This window comes from Peromyscus eremicus, chromosome 8a (genome assembly GCF_949786415.1).
Source record: "Peromyscus eremicus chromosome 8a, PerEre_H2_v1, whole genome shotgun sequence".
NCBI lineage: Eukaryota > Metazoa > Chordata > Mammalia > Rodentia > Cricetidae > Peromyscus > Peromyscus eremicus.
Window position 1 is genome coordinate 36,867,540 of NC_081423.1, and position 25,274 is coordinate 36,892,813.

A 25,274-nucleotide genomic window follows, 5' to 3' on the forward strand; every position below is an offset into this window, starting at 1 on the left:
GTCGAATGGTTCTGAAAGGGGGGAGTGTGGAATTGAGAAATGATAGCTGTGAAACAGAGAGAGAGGTAGACGCAAAAGAAAAGGAGATACAGGATAGCTTTGGGAGGGATCTGGGTCAACACCACCACCGACGACGACGATGACTGAGTTTATTGCTCACAGCCTTTATATACCCAAAGCAAGGGGGTAAAAAGATCTCCCCCTTTCAAGGACATCATGGTTTAAGGTACAAAGTACAGCCAAGTGTCAACACCTCCTTAGTTCTCAAGACATCTGGTAATCACGCCTTGCAGCAAAGCATCCTGTAAGTATAAAGCACCTGGTAACCTAGCCTCTGGCCAAAAATCCTATGCCTTACAGGATAAAACAAGCTCGGTGGAATAAGGCTGCACTATGGAATCTCTGTGGGCCCCCGCACCAGAGTTCTGGATGGAACACACCAACCCGGCCACTAGGAGAGCCAACTGGCAAGGTTTACGTGTGAGCACCCGTTAACCCACACAGCCTGTGCCAACCCCTTGGGACTTGGCTTCTTGTTTCTTAGATTCAACGCCTTGGCCAGTTTCTCTATGCTGCCCAGAACGCCTCCAGAGCCAGGCTTTGGGGACTCAGAAATGACTTCAATACTATCAGGGAGGATAGTAACTCTCTCCCAAAGGCTACGGTGAGGTTGTAGAGCTGAAGCAAGTCTTAGCCACTTCTGCATTCCCTCCACTCCTTTGGTCTCGGTAGTCCCAAGGATACAAGGGAGGAGGGTCACCTTGGTCACTGCTAAAAAAACCTCGTGGGGTACAGGAAAGCACACCAGCATCTTGTGCCCAGGTAGGGCACACACATCATCTCTCCCCAGCAGGATCTCTCCCATCACCGCAGACTAGCAAAGGGGCTATTGCCACTTTGTGGTTAAGGAAATTAAGATTCCCTGCGTCCTTCGACAGCTGTGCCTGCAGAGTCCAGGCTGGGAGATCCTACTGAGAAACAACTCCACATAGCACCTGCAGCAGGCTAAGCCGTCTGCCTCAATTTCCCAGAGCGGCCGAGCGACGGACCGTTGAGAGATGTCACCTACGGCACAGTATAGGGACCGGTACAGTATAGGGACCGAATCCCTCCCTTCTTGACACTTCATTACCAGACTGATTTTCAGGGTGATTCAGTCCCGGGGGTCCCTTCTGGAGAGGGAAGCAGGTGTCCTGGAAACCCAGGAGTTAGAGGTCCCGGGTGGAAGAGAGGGGGAAGACTGTCACTGGAGCCAGCGGGCTAGGAGCGTGCAGAACGAGAAAAGCCTCGCTTTCCAAGACAGGCGAAGGGGCCGGGGGTGGAGTGGAGTGCGGGGCGGGCCCGCCGGAGCCCCGGGGCGGCGGCGCGGGCCCGAGGGGGTGGGGAGCACAGCCTCCTTGTACTTCCCCTTTGCTGCTTAGCTCTACAACAGCCTGATTTCCCCGAAATGATGAGGCGGCACCGGCCAATGGGCGAGCGCAAGCGTCCCGGCGGGGGCGTGGTCGAGCCCGGGCCGGGGAATCCCGCTAAGTGTTTAGTTTTCTCGGCGGCGGCGCCACGGACTCGCCAGTGCGCGCTACTCCTTCGTCGAGGTAGGACGTGCTCTGAGACTAAGCCGAACGGAACCGGGCTGCTGCTAAACCAAGGTCAGCGGACCCCAGCATCCCTGGCATCGCTCGCTCTCTGCGCGCATCGCGTACCTACGCCGCAACCGGTGCCTCACTCTCTCGGGTACCCTGCGTGGATCCTCCTGCTGCAAAGGTGAGCCCGTCGGGGCTGCGCGGGTACCGACGGGCGGCGTGGAACAAAAGGCGCGCGGGACACCAGGAAGTGGGGGCCATGGACACCCTGGGCCGGGGTGGCGCGCGGGCTCGGAAGGGCGCTGCGAGCGAGCGGGCGGGAGGCGGGCCGCGGCGTGCACCGCCCCCTGGCTGCGCTCGGCGGTCTGCGTGCGCGGAGCCGCTGCGGGGCCTCTTGGTGGCCCAGAGCGTCCGTCGCGCGCATCGGCGAGCAGTGCTGGGGGGTCTCGGACGTGCGCCCGCGCACACTTTTGGCGGCCGAAGCTTGGCGCCTGGGCCCCAGGTTTCGGACCCACGGTGCTCGGTGGCAGAGGTTGGCTCGCTGCTCTCAGTGGCTGGACCCCGTCGTGAACGACAGGGGTTTCGGGAGGAGGTGCCACAGGTGTCGCTTGCGCCACTTCTCTTTGCAGCAGGGGAAACCAGGCCGGAAGGGGTTGCGCCTCAGCCTATGCGTTGTGGGCACGGGCTGTCAGAGGGGCCATAGACTGGATTGGGGGATGTTGGGGGAAGTGCTCCAGGATGGAGAGTGACTTTCTTGCCCAGCCTGGAAGGTGGAGAGCTGCAGGTGACAACAAACAAAAGTAGTCCCTTCCTTCCCTCAAAGATTGCACTTTGAGAGAAAAGTTCTGGCATTGAAATGTCTGTGTATTTGGGCTCTTTTTGCACATAAGTCCTGAAGCCATCCAGTCTTTGCGTGCTTGTCACCTCCTGAGACTGGCTGGGAGAGGGTGAGAGAAGGGACAGGTGGTTTTGCCCACAATGGTGGGGAGATTTGGAGAGCAGTTCCATTCTGTTACAGGGTCCCTTCTCTATGGCTGTAGGACCTGGTACCTGGCTGATGGCAGGGGGAGGGTAATGACCAGGGTGTGAGGGCAGGGGAAGGTAATTGAGTGGCCTTGGGTGGATCGGGGCAGTGCCCAGGATTGTTTAACAGACTTCCAAACACAGACCTTCCCGTCTTCTCCCTCCAGCCGCCATGCCTATCACTCGGATGCGAATGAGACCCTGGCTAGAGATGCAGATTAATTCCAACCAAATTCCGGGGCTGATCTGGATTAATAAAGTGAGTGTTACGCTGGGTCTTTCTGCCAGTTTTAAACCATGTCCTCTTGGGGACCAGAGTTTCCCTAGTGGATAGGAGAACAGGAAGATGTATTTCCCAGTGGGTGCTGCATGCCAGGACGTGCAAGGTCGGACTTGTCCTCCTGTGTTTTCCTTCCTGAAGCTGTGGCCAGTCCACCCTCCTAGAGGCACAGTTCTCAGCACCAAGACTCAGCATCTGCAGAGTGAGAGAAACTTGCTGTGCACATAATATGATACACGGCTCCAGCTAGACGGACAGGCGATGCTGGGCTGGCTCAGTAGGGGACCCCACTTACTGTGGCCCAAGAAGCCACAGCTGGTACACACGGCAGCGTAGACCACGTAGACTTAGCAACAGTACTAGCATGGGTAGTAATAATTACCCATATGTGCTTGGTCCCCGTCTAAATAGGTTACCAATATTGTGCATGTTAATCTTCATGGTCGTCCTGTGAGATGGGTCTCAGATGAGGAAACTGAGGCACTTTATGGCAGCTTACAAGATCACACGAAAAGTGTGAAAGCCACGACTGAACTCAGACAGACTTGACAGAAAGTGTGTGTAGTTGGTGACAGCTCAGCAGGGAAAGGCACCTGTTGCCAAGCCTGACAGCTTGACTTTGATCCCCACGTCTCTGACAGAAGGAGAGACAACTCCTGCAGGTTGCCCTCTGACCTCCACAAAAGCACCCTGGCTTGCAAACACCCCTGACACACACACAAATTTAAAAATAAAAATAAGCCGGGCGGTGGTGGCGCCCGCCTTTAATCCCAGGACTCGGGAGGCAGAGCCAGGTGGATCGCTGTGAGTTCGAGGCCAGCCTGGTCTACAAAGTGAGTTCTAGGAAAGGCGCAAAGCTACACAGAGAAACCCTGTCTCGAAAAAACCAAAATAAATAAATAAATAAATAAATAAATAATAAAAATTAAAAAAAAAAACCCAAACCACAAAACCTTCATCATTGTGGCTGTTGTCCCCATACATAGTCTTTTTATTAAAATTAAACAGCCTCCTGACACACCCCAAAAACCTTTTCTCTCTCCTTGAGGTACATAGGCCAGCACTACACAGGCAGTCAGCATCCATGTCTGGTCTAGGGCTCCGTTGGGGGTATGACCAGAACCCTATGAAGGAGTCAGCGGTTCCAGGTGTCCTGAGTAGACACTAATGCAGGAAGTTCCTGTGTTGCAGTGTTGTGAGCCAGAGAAAAGCATCAGAGACCTGCCAGGCCAGGGCTGAAGGGCAGGGGGGCTTCTTAGGGCTCTTAGCACATCTGCAGCAGGTGTGTAGGGCAGGGATGTCTTTGCTGAGCCTCTGGTGCTGTGGCTCGTCAGAACCCAGACCCTTCCTGCCAGATGCAGAATGGCCTGTTTAAGGCAGTCAGGATGGGTCAATCCAGGCCAGATGTTGGGGTGAAAAGGGGAAGTCAGTCTTTTCCCATACTTGGGGGCTGGGCATACTCAGCCACAAAACCTGTGGTCTCTGAGCTGACACAGTGTTAATGTGTACACTATTCAGGAAGAGATGATCTTCCAGATCCCATGGAAGCATGCTGCCAAGCACGGCTGGGACATCAACAAGGATGCCTGTCTGTTCCGGAGCTGGGCCATTCACACAGGTGTGCAGGGTGGCGGGGCAGAGGAGAGACAAGGGGAGGCCATCACTATGGAGGCTCTGGGTGGCTCCAGCTCCCCAACACAGCATGCAGAATTATTGGAGCAGGGGATGAGGTGCACCTGTGTTTCTCTAGGACAGACTCTATTGTTTTTAACAAGTGCCCGGAGGATTTATAAAGGCAAAAATCTTAGAAAGCATGCCTTCAGCTAGAATACAGCTGTTCCTGGAAGAGACAGTTGTGAGTCAGGGTACCAAAGGAGACTTTCCTATTCCTTTCTCAGGGTGCACACTAAGGTCCCTGGCCCAAGCCTCATCAGGTTGGGGGCCTCCTTGCAGCTTTTAGGAAATAGGATCACAAACAAATAAACAAACAAAAAACAAGGAAATAGTCTCTCAGTCCAATTCAGACCTATTAGTAACGGTCCATGTTGCCCACTCTGTGCCCACTATACTCTGGAAACATCAGATAAGCCTCAGCCTTAGCAGTCTCTGGCAGGGAGACTGTCGGTGGCCCAAGACATTGAGCTCATTTTGGGATAGAGGCACTCAAGTGATCCCTTCACATGCTTGCTGGATATCTGAGCCAACCCTGGACATAGGAGAACCCCTAGGGCCTGTCACCAGTGGGTTTTGCTTGTTTTCACCAGTATGGATGTCTGGGGTCCATCCCAGCCCAGGGAGCAGCTGGTGGATGCATTCCCTTTCCTGTTCTGTAGGCCGATACAAAGCAGGGGAAAAAGAGCCAGATCCCAAGACGTGGAAGGCAAACTTCCGTTGTGCCATGAACTCCCTGCCAGACATCGAGGAAGTGAAGGACCAGAGCAGGAACAAGGGCAGCTCGGCTGTCCGAGTGTACCGGATGCTGCCACCCCTCACCAAGAACCAGAGGAAAGGTGACCAAGGGCACAGGGTCCCCAGAAGGAAGGGAAGAGGGTGGGAGGAAGATCGGCTGGGGCTCACAGCCTGTTTGTCCTGCAGAGAGAAAATCCAAGGCCAGCCGAGACACTAAGAGCAAGGCCAAGAGGAAGGTGAGTGTGGCTCTGAGCAGCCCAGCCTTGGTTTGGTCAGTCAGGTAGGGTGGGCAGTGAAGAGTGCCACAACAGGCCTGAGCTGTTCCCTCTCTGCAGCTGTGTGGGGACTCCAGCCCTGACACCTTCTCCGACGGACTCAGCAGCTCCACTCTGCCTGATGACCACAGTAGCTACACAACTCAGGGCTACCTGGGTCAGGACTTGGATGTGGAGCAAGACCTGACTCCAGGTGAGGTCGCCCGCCAATCTGACGAGCGAGGGAAGCGCGTGGGTTGGGTCTGGGAGGCATCATGGTAGCAGAGAGTAGCCTGTTTAGGGCAGGTTGCAGGGTGGATGTATTGCAGACTAAGAAAGCATGCCATCCTGACCTGCGCTTTCTGCTGCACCCTCCTCCAGCCCTGTCACCGTGTGTCGTCAGTAGCAGTCTCCCCGACTGGCACATGCCGATGGAAATTATGCCAGACAGCACCAGCGATCTGTATAACTTGCAGGTGTCGCCCATGCCCTCCACCTCTGAAGGTGTGTACTCTTGGGTCTTGAGGGGTAAATGGATGCTTAGAAACATGCATGCCATTGAGCTCATGGAGCTGGAACTGGGCACTGCTAAACCCAGCCCTCAGATCACGAAACAAGCCCCTGGGACCCAAGAAGGCAGTTCAGAGCTTTGGTGTGTTCCAGGCCAGGAGGGAGGGAATCAGGCCAGATCTTGGTCAAAGGTGGCTAGAGCTCCTGGCTTCTCTGCCCTCAGTTGTCTGAGGGTGAGGAAGGAAGTGAAGGGGTGGGATTCGGCCTTGCTGCATAGTTGGGGAGGGTGAGTCATCAGGCCAGTGTCCTGTTCTGGAATCTCCGGGGCAGGCAAGATGCTGGTTGGGAGGCTCAGGGTGAGGGGCGCTGCAGCTGGGGGGGGGGGGTGGAATTGCAGGGCAAACATGCATGGCCAACCTCTGCCCTTCTTCACAGCTACAACAGATGAGGACGAGGAAGGAAAGTTAACTGAGGACATCATGAAGGTAAATCCCTTTCCATACCGCATCTGGGAAGAGAGAGCAAGCCGGGGGTGGGGGTGGGGGTGGGGGCTTCCAAATCAGTGTGGGCAGGTGCTGTTGTCGCTTGGCTGCATAGCCCCACGAGTACCCCCGCCCCATGTGTGTGTGGGGGGCTGCTGCCTCGGCAGGTGGGAAGCCTAGTCTCCAGCAGGCCATCCTCAAGCAAGCCTCAGGGTCCCAGACAGCTGTGAGTCAATCCCCATCAGCAACTGTGTCCTCCGCCCCAGCATGCCCAACCCTTCGAGTTTGGGAAAGGCACATCAGGTTCCAATAATCAGCTTTTGGGATCTGTACTAAGATGACTTTTTAAAAAAATTTAAAACTTTTTTTTTTTTCCCTTAGCAAGTTCTTTTGCATTTCCCTTCCTTTTGCCGTTTTCAAAGTGACTAAAAGTTTTTGAGGTAGTTTAATCCTGACTCTGGCCCGGGAGCACAGAACACTGAGATGTGGATCTAGTTCCTTGTCTTCAGCCTTCCTGGCTTGTTATGCTAACCTTTGCTTTAAGCTGCCCTGCCACTAGCTGCGTCCTCCCGGAGTTGAGGGAAGTCGGGCAGATTCCGTGCCAGAGGGTGGGGATGGGAAGAGAGGGGCAGTGACAGTGCAGAGGCCAGCAGGGCCCAGGGAGCGTTGTGCTCCCCGACACTTGGGCCTTGTCTGAACCGTTCTGCGTATGGTCACCCGTTGGAGAATCCAGTAATGTTCAAGGGCCTGATTCTGCTTGGGGGAAGGGTTAGCTCAGTGAGGGGAGGGCCACAGGGTGGGGCTGCACCGCAGACAGCTGACGGCTTCACGTTCTCTCCTCAGCTCTTGGAGCAGTCCGATTGGCAGCCCACAAGCGTAGACGGCAAAGGCTACTTGCTCAATGAGCCAGGAGCCCAGCCCTCTTCTGTCTATGCAGACTTTAGCTGCAAGGAGGAACCGGAGATTGACAGCCCCGGAGGTAAGAGGTCTCCAGGTCCTTACGGGTTCTGGGAGAAGGAAGAAACCATAATTATGGAGACTGGAAAACGCTTGGAGGGAGGCAGAAGCAGATAAAAGATCCTTTTTAAACTGGGCCAGCAGGTACAGCAGTGAGCTGGTTCCCATGCTGAGGCTGGTCTAAGGAAGGACGAGCTGTGCCTGCTGCTTGCTGTGGACAACGTGTGTGGGACTCTCATACTCTTCCTTATGAAGCTTTTTTTTTTTTTTGGTCATTTTCTAGGGGACATTGGGATGGGCATACAGCGTGTCTTCACAGATCTGAAGAATATGGACTCCATCTGGATGGACAACCTGCTGACCCACTCTGCCAGGCTGCCCATTCCAGCCATTCCTTGTGCGCCGTAGCTTGGGTCCCTGACCCATTCTTGCCCTTCTGGATGAGCAAGGCCTGGCATCATGGTGGCTGTGATACAGGAAAGCTAGACTACTGTGGACACCATGGCAAAGCATAGCCCCACTGCCAAGCAGGGAAAAGACTATGACCTTCCTTGGGTCAGTGGGCGCTCAGGGCTTGGAAGACCAGGGTCTGAGTTTTTCTTGTGAGGTAAAGCTGGCCCTAACTCCCGGGAAGATGGAGTTGGAGTTATGAGATTGGTGTAAGGTAGAGGACATTAAAGCCTTGTTGCCTGGAGAGGGTCTTGTCACTGGGCTGGCCCTGAGGGAAACAGGCCAGTGACCTCAGAAAGAGCACAGCGCTGACCCCAGGGCTGGCTCTGCACTAGGAGACAATTGCACTAAGTGAGTCCTGTTCCCAAAGAATTGCTGCCCTTCCCAGCCGAGCCCTGGGATGGTTCCAGAGCCAGTGAAATGTGAAGGAAGAAAATGGAGTCCTGTGAGGCCGGGCTCCGTTAGCCTCAGAGGAGCTCTGCCTCGCTGCCTGCTCCGGCTGTGGGGTTCAGGAAAAAACATGGCACTTTCTCTGTGGACCTTGCCACATTTCTGATCAGAGGTGTACACTAACATTTCTCCCCAAGTCTAGGCCTTCCCGTTTATTTATACAGTGCCTTGCCTGGTGCCCACTGTCTTCTCAGGCCTTGGCAGTGCTCGGCAGGCCCAGGGAGGGGGTTGTGAGCGCCTTGGCGTGATTTTGACTGTTGGAAACGCCACCTAACTACTAAATTGTGTTTGATCACCTATGGATCTGTGTAAATATGTATATTTGTCTTTTTATAAAAAGTTAATTGTTTACAAGGCGTGTGGCTTTTTACTTAGAAATTGTAATCTGTTTTACTTTTTATGGAAACATTCTGATGGGAATCTTTGGCATTCTGCCTGAGCTCTGGCTGAGCACTGACATGCATCTGTCATGAATCTTTCCACTTATGGTCAAGAAGATGGCAGGAGGAGGGGAGTCATGCCATGTCACAGGGACATGCTCATTTATACTCATTTGCCACAGGATGGAGTTAAGTTTTTATTTATTTATTTTTTTTAATTTTTGGATTTTTGAGACAGGGTCTCACTAAGTAGCCCTGGCTGTCCTGGAACTCACGATGCAGACCAAACCCACAGAGGTCTGCTTGCCTCTGCCTGCTGAGTTTGGTTTGTTTTAATCACATTGTATTTGTTTGTTTGGTGTGTACGCATGGAGGTCAGAGGCCAACTCACAGGAATTGGTTCTTTAACTTTGTGGGTCCTGGGGTCAAAGCTCGGGTCATTAGGCTTGGGAGTTGGTTTTGAACTCCGGGCCCCGGTTATCTGTTAGGCTCTGGCACGGCCTCTGTTGTGCTGAACGAACAGGTGCTGTTCCAAACAATGAACAGTTGATACGATCCTGACAATCGACACCAGTGCGGACAATGTCCCCGAGGCCTGCCGTACCAGGTCTCACTTGATGGAAATGATGTCTTTGCTGTACTGATGCTAGTCATGCCTGGGAACTAAGTACCTGAAGTGTGTCCAGTGGTACCTTCAAGAACTTGGTTTTTAATTGTGGTGAAAATCTCAATAGCTCCCTGTGACCAGCGACCATGGTTTGGACCCACCTGTACTAAACAACAGGTATAGCTCGGAGGCAGATCTGAATGACGGTCGGACGGACGGACAGGGGCACCGACTGCAGTCCAAGCCCACCTGATCATTTTAACAGTGCTGAATACCAACCCTACAGCAGACTGACGCATTAGAAAAACCTTATTCAACTTTACAGACAGCAAGTGTGTAGGCATGCACATGTACACACGAAGGTCAGAGGATAGCTTCCTTAGGTGTCCATTCCTCAGGAGCTTTCCAGTGTTTGAGACAGGGTCTCTGGTCCGGACCTTCACTGGGCAGCTTATCCTAACTGGGTTCTGAGCTTCCAGAGGTCCACTTCCCTCTGTCTCCCACGTTGCTATCAGTGGCATTACCAATGTGCACCACCACACCTGACTTATAAGGTCCTGGAGATGGAACTCGGGTCTTCACACTTGGAAAGCAAGCACTTTCCAGACTGAACCAACCCCCACCCCCACTCCAACCCCCACCCCACCCCCACCCCTGCCCAGGCTGAAGTAGATGTATCTTTGTTCCCGTCTTCCCGGAGTTGTGCCTGGGCAGATGCACACAAGCTCTGTGTGTAGGTGCTCAATTGGAAGTGTCTGAAAATCATAGTTAAGGTGCCATATGTGGCAGTTCTTCCTTAAGACAAAGCCCAATTCCCAGGAATGCCTGATGGTGGAAGGTCTGGCTTCCTGGACACAGCTTTCAGGTCTCCTATCGTAGGTGCACGGGCAATGCCTGGGGAATGGAGTCATGGCAATAACAGCATCACTTTAGGAAAGCTCTGGACACAGCGTCCATATTCTCAGTCCCAGAACCCCCTGGGACCGGTGAGCCCCGCACTGGGTCCTGGACTTGAGTGTGTACCCTTGGTGGGAAGGGACGGTCAGGACAAAACTGGAAACTGGACAAAGCTCAGTCTGATCACCCTGAAGCATGAACATGCAGTGTGAGTGGCGGGTGGGCTCTTACTGGGTGGCTATCCTTGTCTGGGGGTGGGGGTGGGATCCTGGATTGCTGGCCCTGCCCATCTAAAGATCCACTTGGATTTTTCCGGGATAGCCTTACTGGGCACAAGGATGGGGATGGATAGCCTTCTTAGTGCTTCTAGATTTGAGGTGGTTAGCCTCATGTGGCATCTACAGAGTTTTCTAGTAGGTGGCTTTCTAAGTAATGGTGGGTAGGAATGGTGTGAAGCCAGCTAGAATGGACTGTGGAGGGGTAGCGGGGAAGAATTCCATCTACCCCAGCCAGCAAGAAAGACCCACTTGTGACTTTTCTGTTCTGTCCTTCATCTGGATCCCTGATGGAGAGTAGGCAGTAGTGATAAAAGAAGTCCCAAGCAACAGAGGGACTCTCTCAAGCTCTAATAAGCAAAGTTCATCATCAGTACATCATCAGAAAATCAAAGGCATTATGCTATCAGCTCCCAGCCTCCAGATGATGGAGTCCAGATCTCCTCTTACAGATAGGACCAACCCCTTGGAATGTCCACAACTCTACTTCTCCATCACAGAGCAGCTAGGTCCTGGGTCCTGGAGCACCTCCAAGATGAAGAATTGTCCTACCATGGATTTCAGTCCTTGCCTGGAAGACAAACCCTGTAAAATATGACTGTTCAACTGAAGGTGGCCGCTGGTGCCTGGAATGGAGCAATATGAGTATAAATTGAGCTAAATTTAGACCTAAGATAATTCTAAGGACTTTACAGTGCTTCTAAGGGCCGCACCTAAGAGTTTCTGTCTAACCACTAATGGATGCTCCTGGCTGAGCAACTGGGAGGTCATTGAAAGATGGATTTCTTCCGGGTTGTGATGAATGACATCATAGCTATCAAGGACCTGTGGGTGGGGTTCACTGTCAAGGGGGTGGTGTTCACAGGAGAAGCCCCACTTCTGTCAGCACAGAGGTGAGGCAGGTCTGGAGTCTAGGTTGGCTTTTAGACGGTATGGCTGAGTCCTGCCCACCTCGCCATGGCAGTCCAAGTTCACATAGTTGAGGGCATTTCTGGTCAGTCACAGGGGTCTCCTTGCCATGTCCCAAAGGTGGACCCAAAGGTCCAGGTGTTCATTTGCTTCTTTGAAGAAAGAAGAAAGCCAGAGACTATGCTGTATCAGCCACTAACATCTCCCGGTATACAGTTTGCAAAGTGCTGAGACAACACTGGCTCAAAGGATGAGAGATTTCTCAGACCCCTCTCAAAGCCATCGGAGGAGAGGTGAGATTCTGGGGAGAGCTTGGTAGGAGGTGGAGTCCTTTCCTCTGGAAGCAGAGCACTCCTGTTGGTGGGGCCCAGTCCTGCCAAAAACCTACTCTTGTACAGGAGAGGGCAGCGTGCGTGTGTGCGTGCATGTGTGCGTGCGTGCGTGCGTGCGTGTGTGTGTGTGTGTGTGTGTGTGTGTGTATGTGTGTGTGTGTGTGTGTGTGTGTGTGTTTCTTCCAGACAATCCTGTTAGAACACCCAGCAAGAAGTTTTTGCTTCTGTCAGATGCTACTTTCTTAACTCTGACATAACTCGCCCTCCATGTAGAGGATGTGTACAGTTGGTCAGACCCCTGTCCTAGAGGCACGACGGAGGCTTGGGTAGGAATGAACTGGTACATGCCTTTTCCAAGAGCTCCCTGGCGGGGCCAAGTCTGAGGCCTCACTGGCTGGCCTTGTAGTTTCCTCGGCTCCAAGCAGCTCCCAAGAGACTCATTGCTGCTGTTCCCAAGGAGACTGCAGAAGCCCCTGCTTCTGGTGGCTAGGTGGTGAGGTCTGCGTACCTGTGCTCAGTTTCCTTTCAACAGGGGAGTGCCTGGACCACTGGAGCACATGCATGAAGACAACGTGACAATTAGAGAGGCGGGCATCCACCTGCCAACTGCCTACCAGGAAGAGATATCAGCAGCATGGACTCAGCTGGACTACCATGTCTAGCCGGATATGACAACACACTCGCACCCACCTCCTCCCAACACCATCCCCTTGTTCACAGACCAGAAATCAATGTTCAGCAGGCCCAAGGGGCTTGCCCGAGATGACTCAGCTACAGAGGCTGGCTTCCAACCCACATCTGTCCATGTCCAGAACCCAGACTGGTTCCACACCGTCAAGGTTCCTGAACGAAACTGAGACTAGCCGGGAAGGAGTAGGGTGCTAGGACCCTATGCTGAGAAGGCATTTGGGACTGTTGGGCTGTCACTGCCCCATCCTGATGCCCTAGAGTCTGGGGCCTGGAGTATGTGAGTGTGCTTCCCTGGGGCCCCAGTGGGGTGGGGTTTGGCTTGGCCTTCAAGAGAAGCAATGCTCTACCTATGCCCAGGAGGCCACCTGCCGTTTCAAGGGCGAGGGAGGGCCCCAGGGTTGAGATTCAGACAAGGCTTGTAACTCGACCTCAGAGCTGCAGGCAGCTTGGCCATTACACATTTGCTCCAGAGGACTCTGGCCTGCCAGGGCTTAGCTCCCCGGGGTTCAAAGTGCGCTTGTCAGCCATGTGTCTATCTGAGCAAGGTGACCAATTCTGCTCTAAACAAACCCACTACTGAGTCCAGTACAGCCTCCCTCCCGGTTATGTACCTGGGGCTAGACCTGCAGCTCTGGTAACTTTTCTTTTCCTGGCTGGGCCCCCTGTCTCTTTCTGCTTTCCTTTCCTGAAAAGTCCCTTGAATATGAATGGGCTGACTGACTCTGCTACCATGTTCCCCTAGTGCTATCAAGCCTGGTTCTGGCAGGAGCCCAAATTCCACAGCATAGTTACAAACTCTGAGCTATACCTCTGCTCATGGAGAAGGAATGTACCAGGACATACATCAGGAGAAGGCCCCAGGGTGGGTGTGAGGACATGGAAAGACCTCTCTGAGGAAGCTGACTTCGTGGACTGAGGGAGTTATGTAGATGTGGAGGTGGGTTCCATAGAGAAGGCAATCATTAGGTCAGAACCATGATTCCTTATTCAAAACTATGAGCAAGTTCAGGCATGGTAGCGCACGCCTTTTATCCCAGCACCTGGGAGGCAGAGACAGGCGGATCTTTGTGAGTTTGAGGCCAGCCTGGTCTACAGAGTGAGTTCCAGGCCTGCCAGCATGCCAGCCTGCCAGGGTTACATAGAGAGACCCTGTCTCAAACAAACCAAATAAAACCGCAGCAAACCCCCACTATGAACGAGGCAAGAAGTTCTGTCTCGTTGGCCATATCAGAACAGCCCCAGGCTGGGGCTGGGGCTGCAGGTGCTGCCTATGGGAGGCGGAGGGTCACTGTCACAGCTGGGGACCCAGGGTTCCCCTCCAAGTGCTCTTGCTAGCTTGCTGGAATGCAAAGGGGAGCCACATGTCTGCGTGACAGAGCAAAGGCTGGAGTCTAGCAGTCCTGTGCAGTGTGAGGAGGGCAGGAAGGAAGGCTAGGAGTGTCCAGCTTTCCATGGCCATTCATCAGCACTCTTCTGTTGCAAAGCAGCGAACAGCCGGACACAGATGCTGAGCCCAGTAGACCCTGTGCTCCCAGCTTGCAGAGTCAGCCTTAGGTCACTTGGGAGGACCCCATTTTCAGTCTTTGTCCATTCTAAGGTGGAGTGTGGGCCCTCACAGTCGAAAGTGTCACCTTCCAGGTGCTCGTCCCTTCCTGTGTGCCTAAGTGATCCATGAGTAGCTAATTTCTCCTGTTGGACTGGAAGCTCCCCAGGAACAAGCGGCTGTCTGCATTCTCACAGTGCTCTGTTCCAACTTAAACTTAAGTGCATATGCTCTGGTGGCCTGGGACATTTGTCCATGGCACCTGCTCTGCTGAGCTCGCCTGGACCCTGAGGTTCAGGAGAGTAGGCTATGGCTTGGGGGAGCCTGCGGGTGACTAGGCCTGCCTCTGCAATAGAATCCTGCCCAACCAGCAGTCAAGGCAAAATCCCTGGGACAATGGCCACTGTGTGTATGACACAATCTGCCCGTGTACCCAGTGGGACTGAAGTTGGAAAGCTGAGTCATTCGTGATGTGAATTTTATTAAAAGCATACACAAGCACCTGGTAGGATGGCCCAGTGGGTAAGGGCCCTTTGCTGCCAAGCCTAATGATCTAAATCTGGTCCCCAGAACTCACAGTGTGGAAAGAGAGAACTGACTCCCTCCCATGGGTTGTCCTCTGACCTCCACACACGTGCCGTGGCATGTGCAGTAAATAAACAAGAATTAACACACACTGATTTTCTAATGAGCGAGAGAAAGAAAGGGTGTGGGTTTGGGTGAATGGGGAAGTGGGGAGGATCTGTGAGGTGTTGAGGAAGGGAAAACAGTGAACAGAAAATAATGCATGAAAAAAAAACCCTATTTTCAATACACAAAAAGAACATGGTTTAATTGTACAAGGAGGAAGAAGTATGAGGAAATAAAAACACTTATTAAAGACATCTGCAGAACACCACCCGGAAGTGACCGGAGTGTTACATTTTTAGCTGATCTCTTGCAAACACAGTGTGTCACTCACTGATGCATACAGCTGAGAATGCTGTGCCATGCAGGCACACTTGGAAGATACCTCACCCCATCTCTCCATCTTTCTAGCATCCGTGGATCCAAAGGGCTGGTGGGCAGGAAGGAGAGGTGACTGAGGCAGGCTGGCTACTGCAAAGGAGATGGGCCTCAGTTTGCTCAGAAACGAAGAGGGCGTTCCCAGGATTGGAGACTTGTGGTGTTAAGGAAAGGTCTCAGGAAAGCCAGGGCCAGTTACTACTGACCCTACTTGAGGGATAAAGGCCTTGTCTAGACTTTCTTGCTTTGCTGCATGGACAGGCTCTCCTGCTAGGGGACAGAGGGCTGACTAAGACTTCCCCTCCAGCTCTCAGCCTAAGGCTCAGAGGACAGGAGAGGAAGGAATGAAGGCAGACAGGCTGTCATCCCCTGAGAAAGGGCTCAGGGAATTCTGGTTATAAGTCAGAGATACACAGTGGAGCCTCTAATACCTGCCTGCTGCTCTACAAAGCCAGAGTTGCCCTCAGATTCTGCAAGACTCAGGCAAGTCCCTGGCCTCCAAATCTGAAAAGTGCAGGCATTTGGTAGGAAAGGCCCAGCTTTCTGGGCTTCCACAGCTGGGAGGCTGACCCTGCCTTCCTCTTCTCCACATGGACATCTCTCCCTGTGTCGTCAGCATTGCTCAGCACCCCCTTCCAAAGATTGGAAGCAGAAGGACGGGGAAGGGTCCAGGACAGGCTGAGCTAATGAGGAGGTGGAGGGTGGGAGGGGACTGGGCAATGGCAGGCATATCCCACCTGTGGTCTGGCCTATGCCTGAAGATGAGGTGCTTAGAAAACCCAGGGAGTGACGGAATGCAGGAGGCAGAGTAACAGTCCATGGCGGGATAAAGATGTCCACATTCTAACGCACGGAACCCATGACTACGCTATGTTTTGTGGCAATGAAGGACTGAGTTTGCTAATCAGTTTAATTTGAAATAGAGAGGCATCTGGGTCTGGTAGCATGGGCCTATAGATTACTCAATTACTCAAGAGACTAAGGCTCAAGAGAATCTTAGAAAACATTTAAATTACATTTATTTGTCGGGAGGGTGGCCGTGCCACGGCATGTGTATAGAAATCAAGGGACAACTTGTAAGAGTTGGTTCTCTCCTTCCACCATGTGGGTCCTGGGGCTAAAAGTCAGGGTGTCAGGCTCAGGGTTAAGGGCCTCTACCCAGTGAACCTCTGCATTCAATTCATCCTGCTCAGGGCTATCTCAAGGTCAAGATGTGCTTGGGCTACACGGTGAGTTCAAGGCAGTCTGAGCGGATATAGCATGACCCTATCTCAAACTTTAAAGGTTATAAGTTCCATTTATTTATTTATTTAATGGTGTGTGTGTGTGTGTGTGTGTGTGTGTGTGTGTGTGTTTGTACTGGTGTGTGTGCATGCACACGTGCACATGTGTGGACATCTGTACTGAGGTGAGGGAAATCCTGGGTTTGATCCCTAGTTCTGAAAACCAATACATGAATGAATGGATGGATGAGTACAAGAGAGACTACCTGGATTATCTGGAGAGGTCCAGTGGTGTCAGAGTTCTTCACTGAGAGGAGAGGTTCCAGGGATTGAACCCGGGTCTTGAACATTCTAAGTCTGCTAAACGACCATTAGTTATAGTCTCAGTTTCCACAAAGGTTTGTTTTTTTTTGTGCGTGTGTGTGTGTGTGTGTGTGTTTTATTTGTTTGTTTATCTGTTTGTTTGTTTATTGAGACAGGGTCTTACTACATAGCCCTGGCTGTCCTAGAACTCACTCTGTAGACCAGGCTGGCTTCAAATTCACAGAGATCTGATTCCCGAGTACAGGAATTAAATTAAATTAAAGGCGTATGCCACTATACTCAGCTACAAGGGTGTTTAAGGGGAAAGAGGAAGGCAAGAGAGATAGAACCAGAGACATGACATTAAGTGGAAGACAGGACCATGCACTGCTGGTTGTGAAGATGGAGGAAGGCACCATGGAACCAAGGAATTCAGGAAGCCTCCACAAACTGGATGAAGGGGATTAAAAAAAAAAAAAACAAAAAAACATGACTTTTTTTTTTGAGGTGAGGACTCACTCACTGTTCCATATGAAGCCCAGGCTGGCTTTCAACTCTTGAAAATCCTGTCTCAATCTTTTGAGTGTTAGGATTACAGGTGTGTGTCGCCTTGCCCATTGACTGTCTACTAGCACCTCCCTGCTCATAACCCTGCAAGACCTATTTTGTACATTGGACCCTCAGAAACATAAGGTAATAGTGTATGCTCTTCTAAGCCATCAAGTGCATGGACATTTCTTACAGCAATAACAGGAAACTGACACTCTTCAGAAGCTTCTAAAAGGGTCATTGCAGCTGTACCAGGTCCCAGAGTCAGTATCAGAGGACACGCATGATACCACTCAAATGTACTCTAGCCTGGCTGGGGACTAGGGTGCCCTGCAGATGCAGAGACTTAGTGACAGATTCTGTCCCATTTGGGAGAATCCAAGCCTGGGACAGGCAGAGGATATCACCACTGCCTCTGCAGGCCACACCTACAGAAAACAGCCGCCTCCGCCTCCGGGACTGCTTCCTGGACTCCCTGCCCGAGCCCTCAGTGACTCCAGAAGCTGGTTCTGCATTGTCTCTGGATGAGTATCTATAAGCTGAGGCACTCCAGATAGCCAATCAGAACCCACGGGTAGAGCCTGTGACCACACCCACTGGCAATGAAGAGTCTCAGGGTTTAGCTGTCCTCCCTGCGGGGGTCCAGTGTGGCTCAAGGAAAGCACTTAGAGGAAGTCACTGAGTTAGATACCAACCAGATCTGCATAAAGTCACTTAGCTAGTTGTGTGGCCTCACCAGGCTACTCGCCGGCTGGCAGCCTCAGCATCTTCGTTCTTAAAGGGGAACCTACGGCTAACTTTGGTTGTTCATTGGACACACCTGGGAAGAGGAAATCTTAATTGAGAAACTGTCACTATCAAATTGGCCTGTTTGTCAGAACCACGCATGGACAGGTGGTCCTGGGTTGGATCAGGAAGCAAGCAGGCTGAGCAAACCTCGGAAAGGAAGTCGATAAGCTGTGTTCTTCTGTGATCTCTACTTTAGCTCCTGACCTGGCTTCCCTTGGTTGACAGTTGTAACCTGTAAGCCAAATAAAACCTTCCCTCCCTAAGTTGTTTGTGGTCAGTGTTTATCACAACTGAGAGCCAACTAGAACAGTGCGGAGAGCAGCGTCCGCATCAGCTGCTCAGAGCTGTGAGGCTCTGGTGAGCAGCACAGAGATCCGGGCAGACTGACCGACCGACCGACCGGGCTGCTGCAAGTCCACCAGCCTTTTGGGGTGTGTGTGTGTGTGTGTGTGTGTGTAATGTGCAGTGCATCCTGAGGGGAAGGAAGGGCGAGTGCAAACTCATCAAAAGCATTTCTCACCCTTAGGCAGGAGACTGTAGCCGGGTCTGTGAGAGCAGGGGTCTGTGAGAGCAGGGGCCGAGCAGCGCGCCACCGCCTCTGCAGCTCACACAGGATGCGGATGCGAGAGCCACCCTCGTCCCCACAGGATGTCCTGCTGGCTGGAGCTTTGCACCATGCGTGTTTGTTATTTACCACCCTGCTAACGGGGTCTCACTATGTATCTCAGAACTGGTTTTTAACTCACAGTAATCCTCCTGCCTCAGCCTCCTGAATGATGGGATTGCAAGTGTGTGCTACAATGCCCGGCTCTTTTCTCCCTCCTAAAGAATATTTTCTGTGCACTCATGAACTCTCCACAACATGGATGCCTCAGCAAGAAAGGCCTGCAAAGACCACACCAGTTATTTCCACAAGGCACCACCCCTAGATGGAGAGCCACATGCAGTGAGTGGAAGGGAGAACCGGTCTCCTTTAGGGACGACCAAGTCCCCAGTCCTAGGTGGTCATGACCTAAATGCATGTAGGTCATGTATTGGAGAGGAGGATGGGGGACCGAGGGCATGAGAGGAACTGGTGAGGGGAGCAGAGGGTGAAAATATGGCAACTTGCATATGGGAGTCTCAAATAAAAAAGAAAACAAGGCTTTCTAGCCTTCTTCTGCATTAACAGCAGCCCACAGCCGAGAAAACACACAACATTTTACAGGGAAGAGCTGGGACTTGAAGCTGCAGTCAGCTGTAGCCTAAGGGATTTCTGATGGCCTAGGATGACGGATACGGAAATGCAGCATCATACTTGTGGCAATTACCTCAGGGCCAGGGGTTAAAGGTGATTTTGTTCTTAGTGTTTGTTGCATTAACTTTTCCTGGGGTGATGAAAACAAACGCCTATTCAGCCTGTTCCCAACCTTGGGGTCACAGCCAGGACAGGAATTTCCTACTGGGAGGTCATAACCAGACTTGGGGAGTTCTGTGAGCTGGGTTCTGGCCTGGAATGGGCCCCAGCCCTAGGCTCGGCATTGGTCCTGAACATGACGCTCTGTTGCTGGGGAGATAAGATGCTGGGTGAGATGTGGATCCTTCCCAGCTCTTTGCAGGTTTGCCTTGCTTTCATCCAAGCTGCTCCCACCTCGGCTTCCAGGGGCTCATCTGAGAATCCAGAAAATGGCGAGCTCCTCCCCCAGGCCTTGATGCTGTTGACGTCTGCTCCTTGGCCTGCATCTCCCAGACATGGTCTGGGAGTCTCTGCCTCTTGGCCTTGGCCCACACTGCAGCCTGTACTTCTCCCAGCCCTACCCTTCCTTGAAGAACAAAGCCTGGCGTGGCCGAAGCTGGTCCAGCCTGCTGGCCTGACTGACCTCTGCTTCCCCCTAACATGTGTGTAACAATAGCTGCCTCTGGCGGACTGTTAGCTTCAGGTCACACCACCAAAGTGCTTTCCTTCAACCTCAGGACACCTGAGACTTCACAGACTGAACAGCAGCCCCCCACTACTGCCACCCAGTTCTGCAATGTGGTGATCCTATGCATTTTCGGATGCCTCTGAGGTATAGATTGTTAATTTGATTTCACGGATAAGTGAAGCTCCCAGAGGTTAAATAACTCAGCCACGGAAGGAAGTCTCCAGAGAATTGTTTTGATTCTCCTTCCACTGCTTGCCTTCTAGCCCCGCCCCCAGGCATGAAGGGTGTGTTCAAAGGCGAACACCTAGAGGACACCCATTGACAGCTGGCAGGGGATATCAGGGACTACCATGCAATCAGCAAGTCTGTTCAGAGGTCTGGGTGCTCTGGCAGGCAGGGACAAGTCCATTCGTTCACAGCTGTATTCCTGCACCAAGTAGTTCCTGGCACACAATACATGCTCATTAAATGGTCGAAGTGATCTATCATCTGTTCAAATAACAAAATAACAAAGTGAATAATATTAATGTTGATGAAACGTATTCCACTAGCCAGCTGCCTCAGGGCTCCAGGATCTGTGGAGAGGGTTACAACATGGAGTTTTACAACTAAATAATACCTAGACAAAGGCCATAAGAACATTAAAAGACATTCTTTTTTTTTTTAAGATTTATTTATTTATTTTACGTGCATTGGTGTTTTGACTGCATATATATCTGTATGAGCATGCCAGATTCCCTGGAACTGGAGTTACAGACAGTTGTGAGCTGCCATGTGGGTGCTGGGGATTGAACCTGGGTCCTCTGGAAGAGCAGCCAGTGTTCCTCAGAAGGCTGGAGAGATGGCTCAGTTGGTAAAGTGCTTGTAGCCCAAGCATGAGGTCTTGAGTTTGATTCCTACAACATACATGAAAAAATTCAGGTGTACCCTTGCAACCCTAGCAGTGAGGCAGAGACAGGCAGATTCGGGGGCTTGCTGCACAGCCAGCCTAACTGAACAGGTGTGCTCCAGGTTCAGTGAGAGACTGTCTCAAAAAACAAGGCAGATGATGACCCAACATTGACCCCTGGTTTCCACATATATGTGCACTCATGTGTACCCATATGTACACACACACATCCAAATATCTGCACCCATACTACAAAGAAAAATAAAGAGGCTAGAGAGATGGCATAATGATTAAGAGAACTTGCTGCTCTTGAGGACCAAGATTTGGTTCTCAACACACCTATCAGGCAGCTCCTAACTACCTCTAACTCCAGCTCCACGAGATCCAATGCCCTCTTCTGGCCTCTGCAGTCACTGCACTCACATGCACATATCCACGCACAGGCACATACACAGAGTTAAAAATAAAAACAAAATCTCTTAAAAAAAAAGAGAAAAAAGGTGAGAAACAACCTTGAAACTTTCTGCGGGGCTGGAGACCAAGCCAGCAGCAGCCAGTGATGACAATCCAAATATACCAGCAGCCAATGAAAGAATGGGAATCAACACTTCCCCACCCACATCTCTAGTTCTGCATGTTCAGAATCTATTGAACATGCCTGTTGCTTCTTTAGACTGAATAACCAGTGTGCACAGGGCTAGAGTGTGAAGAGTCATGCACACTGAAATTGCAGAAACCAAAGGAACACGGACTTTATGAACATTAGCCAGGACTTCCTGTGTAAGAAGGGCCCTTGGGAAAAAGCCCTGGGTATCGCCAAGGAAGTTGGCTCCAACTGGTAGGGATATCTTACCATAGACAAGGCCCTCCAGAGAACCAGGGGGCCCAGTGGGCAGCCTGTGAAGCAGGGCTCTAATGACGCTGTGCTCTGCAGCCTCTACTACCTCCGCACTCACTCAACTGAGTTTGTTAAGTGTGACACAGGCTCGTGCCAAGTCGGGAGATGAGGATGCAGTAAACAAGGTCTGTACCCTTAGGGACTATCAGGACACTAGGGCTGAGCTGGGAAGGCCTTGGCTTCCTGGATAAGTATCCCTTAAGCTCCAGCATCAGTCACTGCTCCTGGCTACTTACTTCTTCCTTGAGATCAAGTGTCTGGCAGAGTGAATGAGGCATCTGTGAAGGGGGACTCCTTAGGGATACTTGGCCGAGATGACTGGGGGGGGGGCACGGTGGGGACAGCACCCCTGGTTGGGTCATTTACATGAATTCCTCTGTTTCTTCAAGTCCCCTGAAGTACAGGCAGGCCTTGGTCAAGAAGACAGTGGTTTTGGGCATTTGTTCCCCAGCTGGTCGTACTATTAGACAGGGCTGGAGGGTGGACCCTGGGAGGTAAGTCAATAGGAACAGGCTTTTGAAGGTTAGGGCCCAGCCCCTAGTGCTGGCCATTCTTTGCTTCCTGCTCTGCCCCAACCATACACCCCTGTCACAGTTCCACCTCCCCCACCATGGTGGACTGAAATCCCTTTGAAACTGTGAGCCAAAATAAGTCTTACCGGCCTGAAGTTGTTCCCTTCAGCTATTTAGGTCACAGGGTGGCCAAAGCAATTCACAGAGCTATGGTTTCTTCCAGCCCCCATTCCCACACCACAGATGGCTCCCGGCTATGTAACACGTTAAAGGCATCTTCCCTCCTTACTTTCTGAGGGGCCAGGCACTGAAAGGGCTGGAAAGGCACAGGATACATACACCAAGACCAGGCTCTCAGCACAAAGGAGATTTGCCCCAGAGGGACAGAGGGCAGGGATAAGAGACAAAGACAGGAGACAGAGGACGAGGGAGAAGAGGAAGAGAACAGGGGAGAGGGAAGGGGATATTTGTCCTGGAGGGACAAGGACTGCCTCTGGATAGAGAGGAGACAGATGTGGGACATAGGAAAATGGCAGATTATAAAGGGAAAAGGGGAAGTCTCATGTTAGGATGAAGTGGTTTGTTTTGACTGGGCATGTTAATTAGGGCAGCCAAAAGGGTTTGTTTGTTTGTTTGTTTGTTTGTTTTGTTTTGTTTTTTGGTTTTTCGAAACAGGTTTTCTCTGTGTAGCTTTGGAGCCTGTCCTGGAACTCACTCTGTAGACCAGGCTGGCCTTGAACTCACAGAGACCCGCCTGGCTCTGCCTCCCGAATGCTGGGATTAAAGGTGTGCACCACCACCGCCCGGCCAAAAGGGGCCTTTTAATTTCTGGGCTTTGATAGCTGGACCTTGGTAGTCAGCCTCAGGAGGAGGAAGTGGCCAAATAAGGGAGTAGACCTTGGTGGCTAGGTTTTGGAATGTCATCTAACAGTTTAGCAAGGCAGAGGGAGTGGGGGAAGGGCAAGGCCCGTCAGAGTCGAGTTTGCCATGCTTAGACCTGCCAGAGCCCTTCACTTTCCGTAGTGGTCTTTATCCTTCCGCTGTCAGTCACAGCGGTGGTACAGCAATCGGTGTGGCACCAACAATGTCTCCCAAGAGGTGCAGTGTTATGTGAAACCATGAGGGTCTGTTAAAGGATCTCAAGTATAAAAGGGGGATAATACACTCACTGACGCTGTTCTGCCCAGTGGAGATGGGGACCAACAGCAAGCTCTCCATGCCACCGCTGCCTGACGTGGCCCTCACCACCCAAGAGCGCTGGACTCCTCTCTTTCGGTTCTTAAGGGGTCATATACACAGACAAAGCCACGCCCTACGGCTTGTACCCCAAAGCCATTGGCTGAATGGAATGAATTCCCACAACAGTGCAGTGTGGGATAGGCCTGTGGCTGCGCTGTCCACCACAGTGGGTGCTGTTGAGGGCAACAAAAGATTCATACACACCTGCTCCTTCCTTCTGTGCCCCACCCCCTTTCCTCCCTCTCCTCCTTCTACAGGGTCTCATGTAGCCCATGCTGGCCTCCAACTTGCTATGTATCCAAGAATGGCCTTGAACTACCAAACTTCCTGTCTCTACTTCCCAAGTGCTAGGATTACAGGCACGGGACACCTGTAGGTGTAGAGCTGGAGTTTGAACCCAGGCCTTTATGAATGATAGGTAAGCGTTCTACAAACTGACCTACATCCTCAGCTCACGTGCTAATTTATTTATTTATCTGTCTACCTGTTGTGCATATGCATGCATAGGGGGTCATACTTCTGCTATGGAGTGCATGTGGATGTCAGAGGACAATTGTGGGAATTGGTTCTCTCTGGCTATCATGTGTGTTAACTGGGCATTGAACCCAGATCATCAGGCATGGAGGCAAGCCCTTTTACTTGCTGAGCTCTATCATCAGCCCTGCTTTTTATTTCCTATGGTGAAAAATTACATGCATAAAAACATATAAAATGTATGTCCTGTTTAACAGATAACCATAAGGCAAATCTCTACATTAACACCACCAGGAGCAAGAGATGATAACCCAATCACCGACCTCCAAAATCCCCCACGTGCACCCATTCATCACAGCCTTGGCTCTCCTCTGTGACACAGATGTTCATTTCCGTCCTTTGTGTGTTTGCTTCCCACAGCCCAGTGTCGCCACGGATAAACTTTTGGAGAAAAATATATTGTATATATTTTGTTGATCATTCCCTGGGTAAGAGTCAGTGATCATTACAGTATTACGCGATGGTATGCTACTACTTGTCTCTGTGGCTCCTGCTGTCACTGCAAGAATGATGCTCGGTTTTTCTGGGCTCTTTTGCGGTCCACAGGCTTTTGGATTATTGTTTGTTTGTTTACTTGTCTTTGAGACAGGGTCTCATGTAGCCTAAGCGGACTTGAAACTTAGCATGCACTCCAGCCTGGCCTTTAACTCTTGATCTTCCTTGCCTCCATCTATGAGATTACAGGCATGTGTCACCATGCTTGGTGACATTTCGGATCCTTTCTCTGCTTTGTAGATGTTGTGTAACAGCTTCCCCTAGATTGAAACATTCCATCCTGCAGGGAAGCTCCTTGGGCAGGAAGGTAAACAATTCAAAACAGGTTCAGGAAGTCCCTGAAACTGATCAGGTTCACTAGGCCCCTCCCTGCCAGAGTTGACAATAAACACTGAGAGTCTCTCTCAGAGGGAAGAAAGCTGAGCAGCAGCCATCGACCGATATATCCACCAGCATCAACAATGAGATGCCTGGAAAGGACACTCTCCAGCCTGCTGAGTTGCCTGCAGGTTCCCAGCTTTGTGAGCTGTCACCCATGCTGGGGTGGGAGTTGGCAATGCAGCTGTCTGTGAGTCATTTCTGCTCCTGTAAGTAACCTGCACCCATATTCCTGTAAGTAACCCCAGAAGCTCATGGTTCACCAAGTTAGATGTTGGTGTTATCCATATTTTGGTCTGTCGCGGGCTCTCTATCCAGGGAGACGTGTGTGTGTGTGTGTGTGTGTGTGTGTGTGTGTGTTGCTTCTCCCCAGGAAAAGTTCTGTCACACAGCAGTGGATGTGCTGGGGTACAGCAGTCGGACCACAGCAAGAAAAGACTCTGAGTGAGACTTTGAGATAATAAGGTATTTGTATTTTCATCTTAAATTTTTTGCTTTGCATTTATTTATTTGTTGGTAGGGTGTAAG

At 51.6% G+C, this 25,274-nt stretch overlaps 1 protein-coding gene across 1 annotated transcript; it reads left to right on the forward strand.

Moving 5' to 3' along the window:
- Positions 1–1,555: 1,555 nt before the first annotated feature.
- On the forward strand, positions 1,556–8,751 carry Irf1 (interferon regulatory factor 1). The gene is made up of 10 exons (XM_059269337.1): positions 1,556–1,761; positions 2,771–2,862; positions 4,402–4,501; positions 5,217–5,393; positions 5,479–5,528; positions 5,628–5,760; positions 5,928–6,050; positions 6,492–6,541; positions 7,382–7,517; positions 7,779–8,751. The coding sequence occupies exons 2-10, from the start codon at positions 2,776–2,778 to the stop codon at positions 7,901–7,903; spliced, it is 981 nt and encodes a 326-aa protein (XP_059125320.1). The 5' UTR covers positions 1,556–1,761; positions 2,771–2,775; the 3' UTR covers positions 7,904–8,751.
- Positions 8,752–25,274: the final 16,523 nt, after the last annotated feature.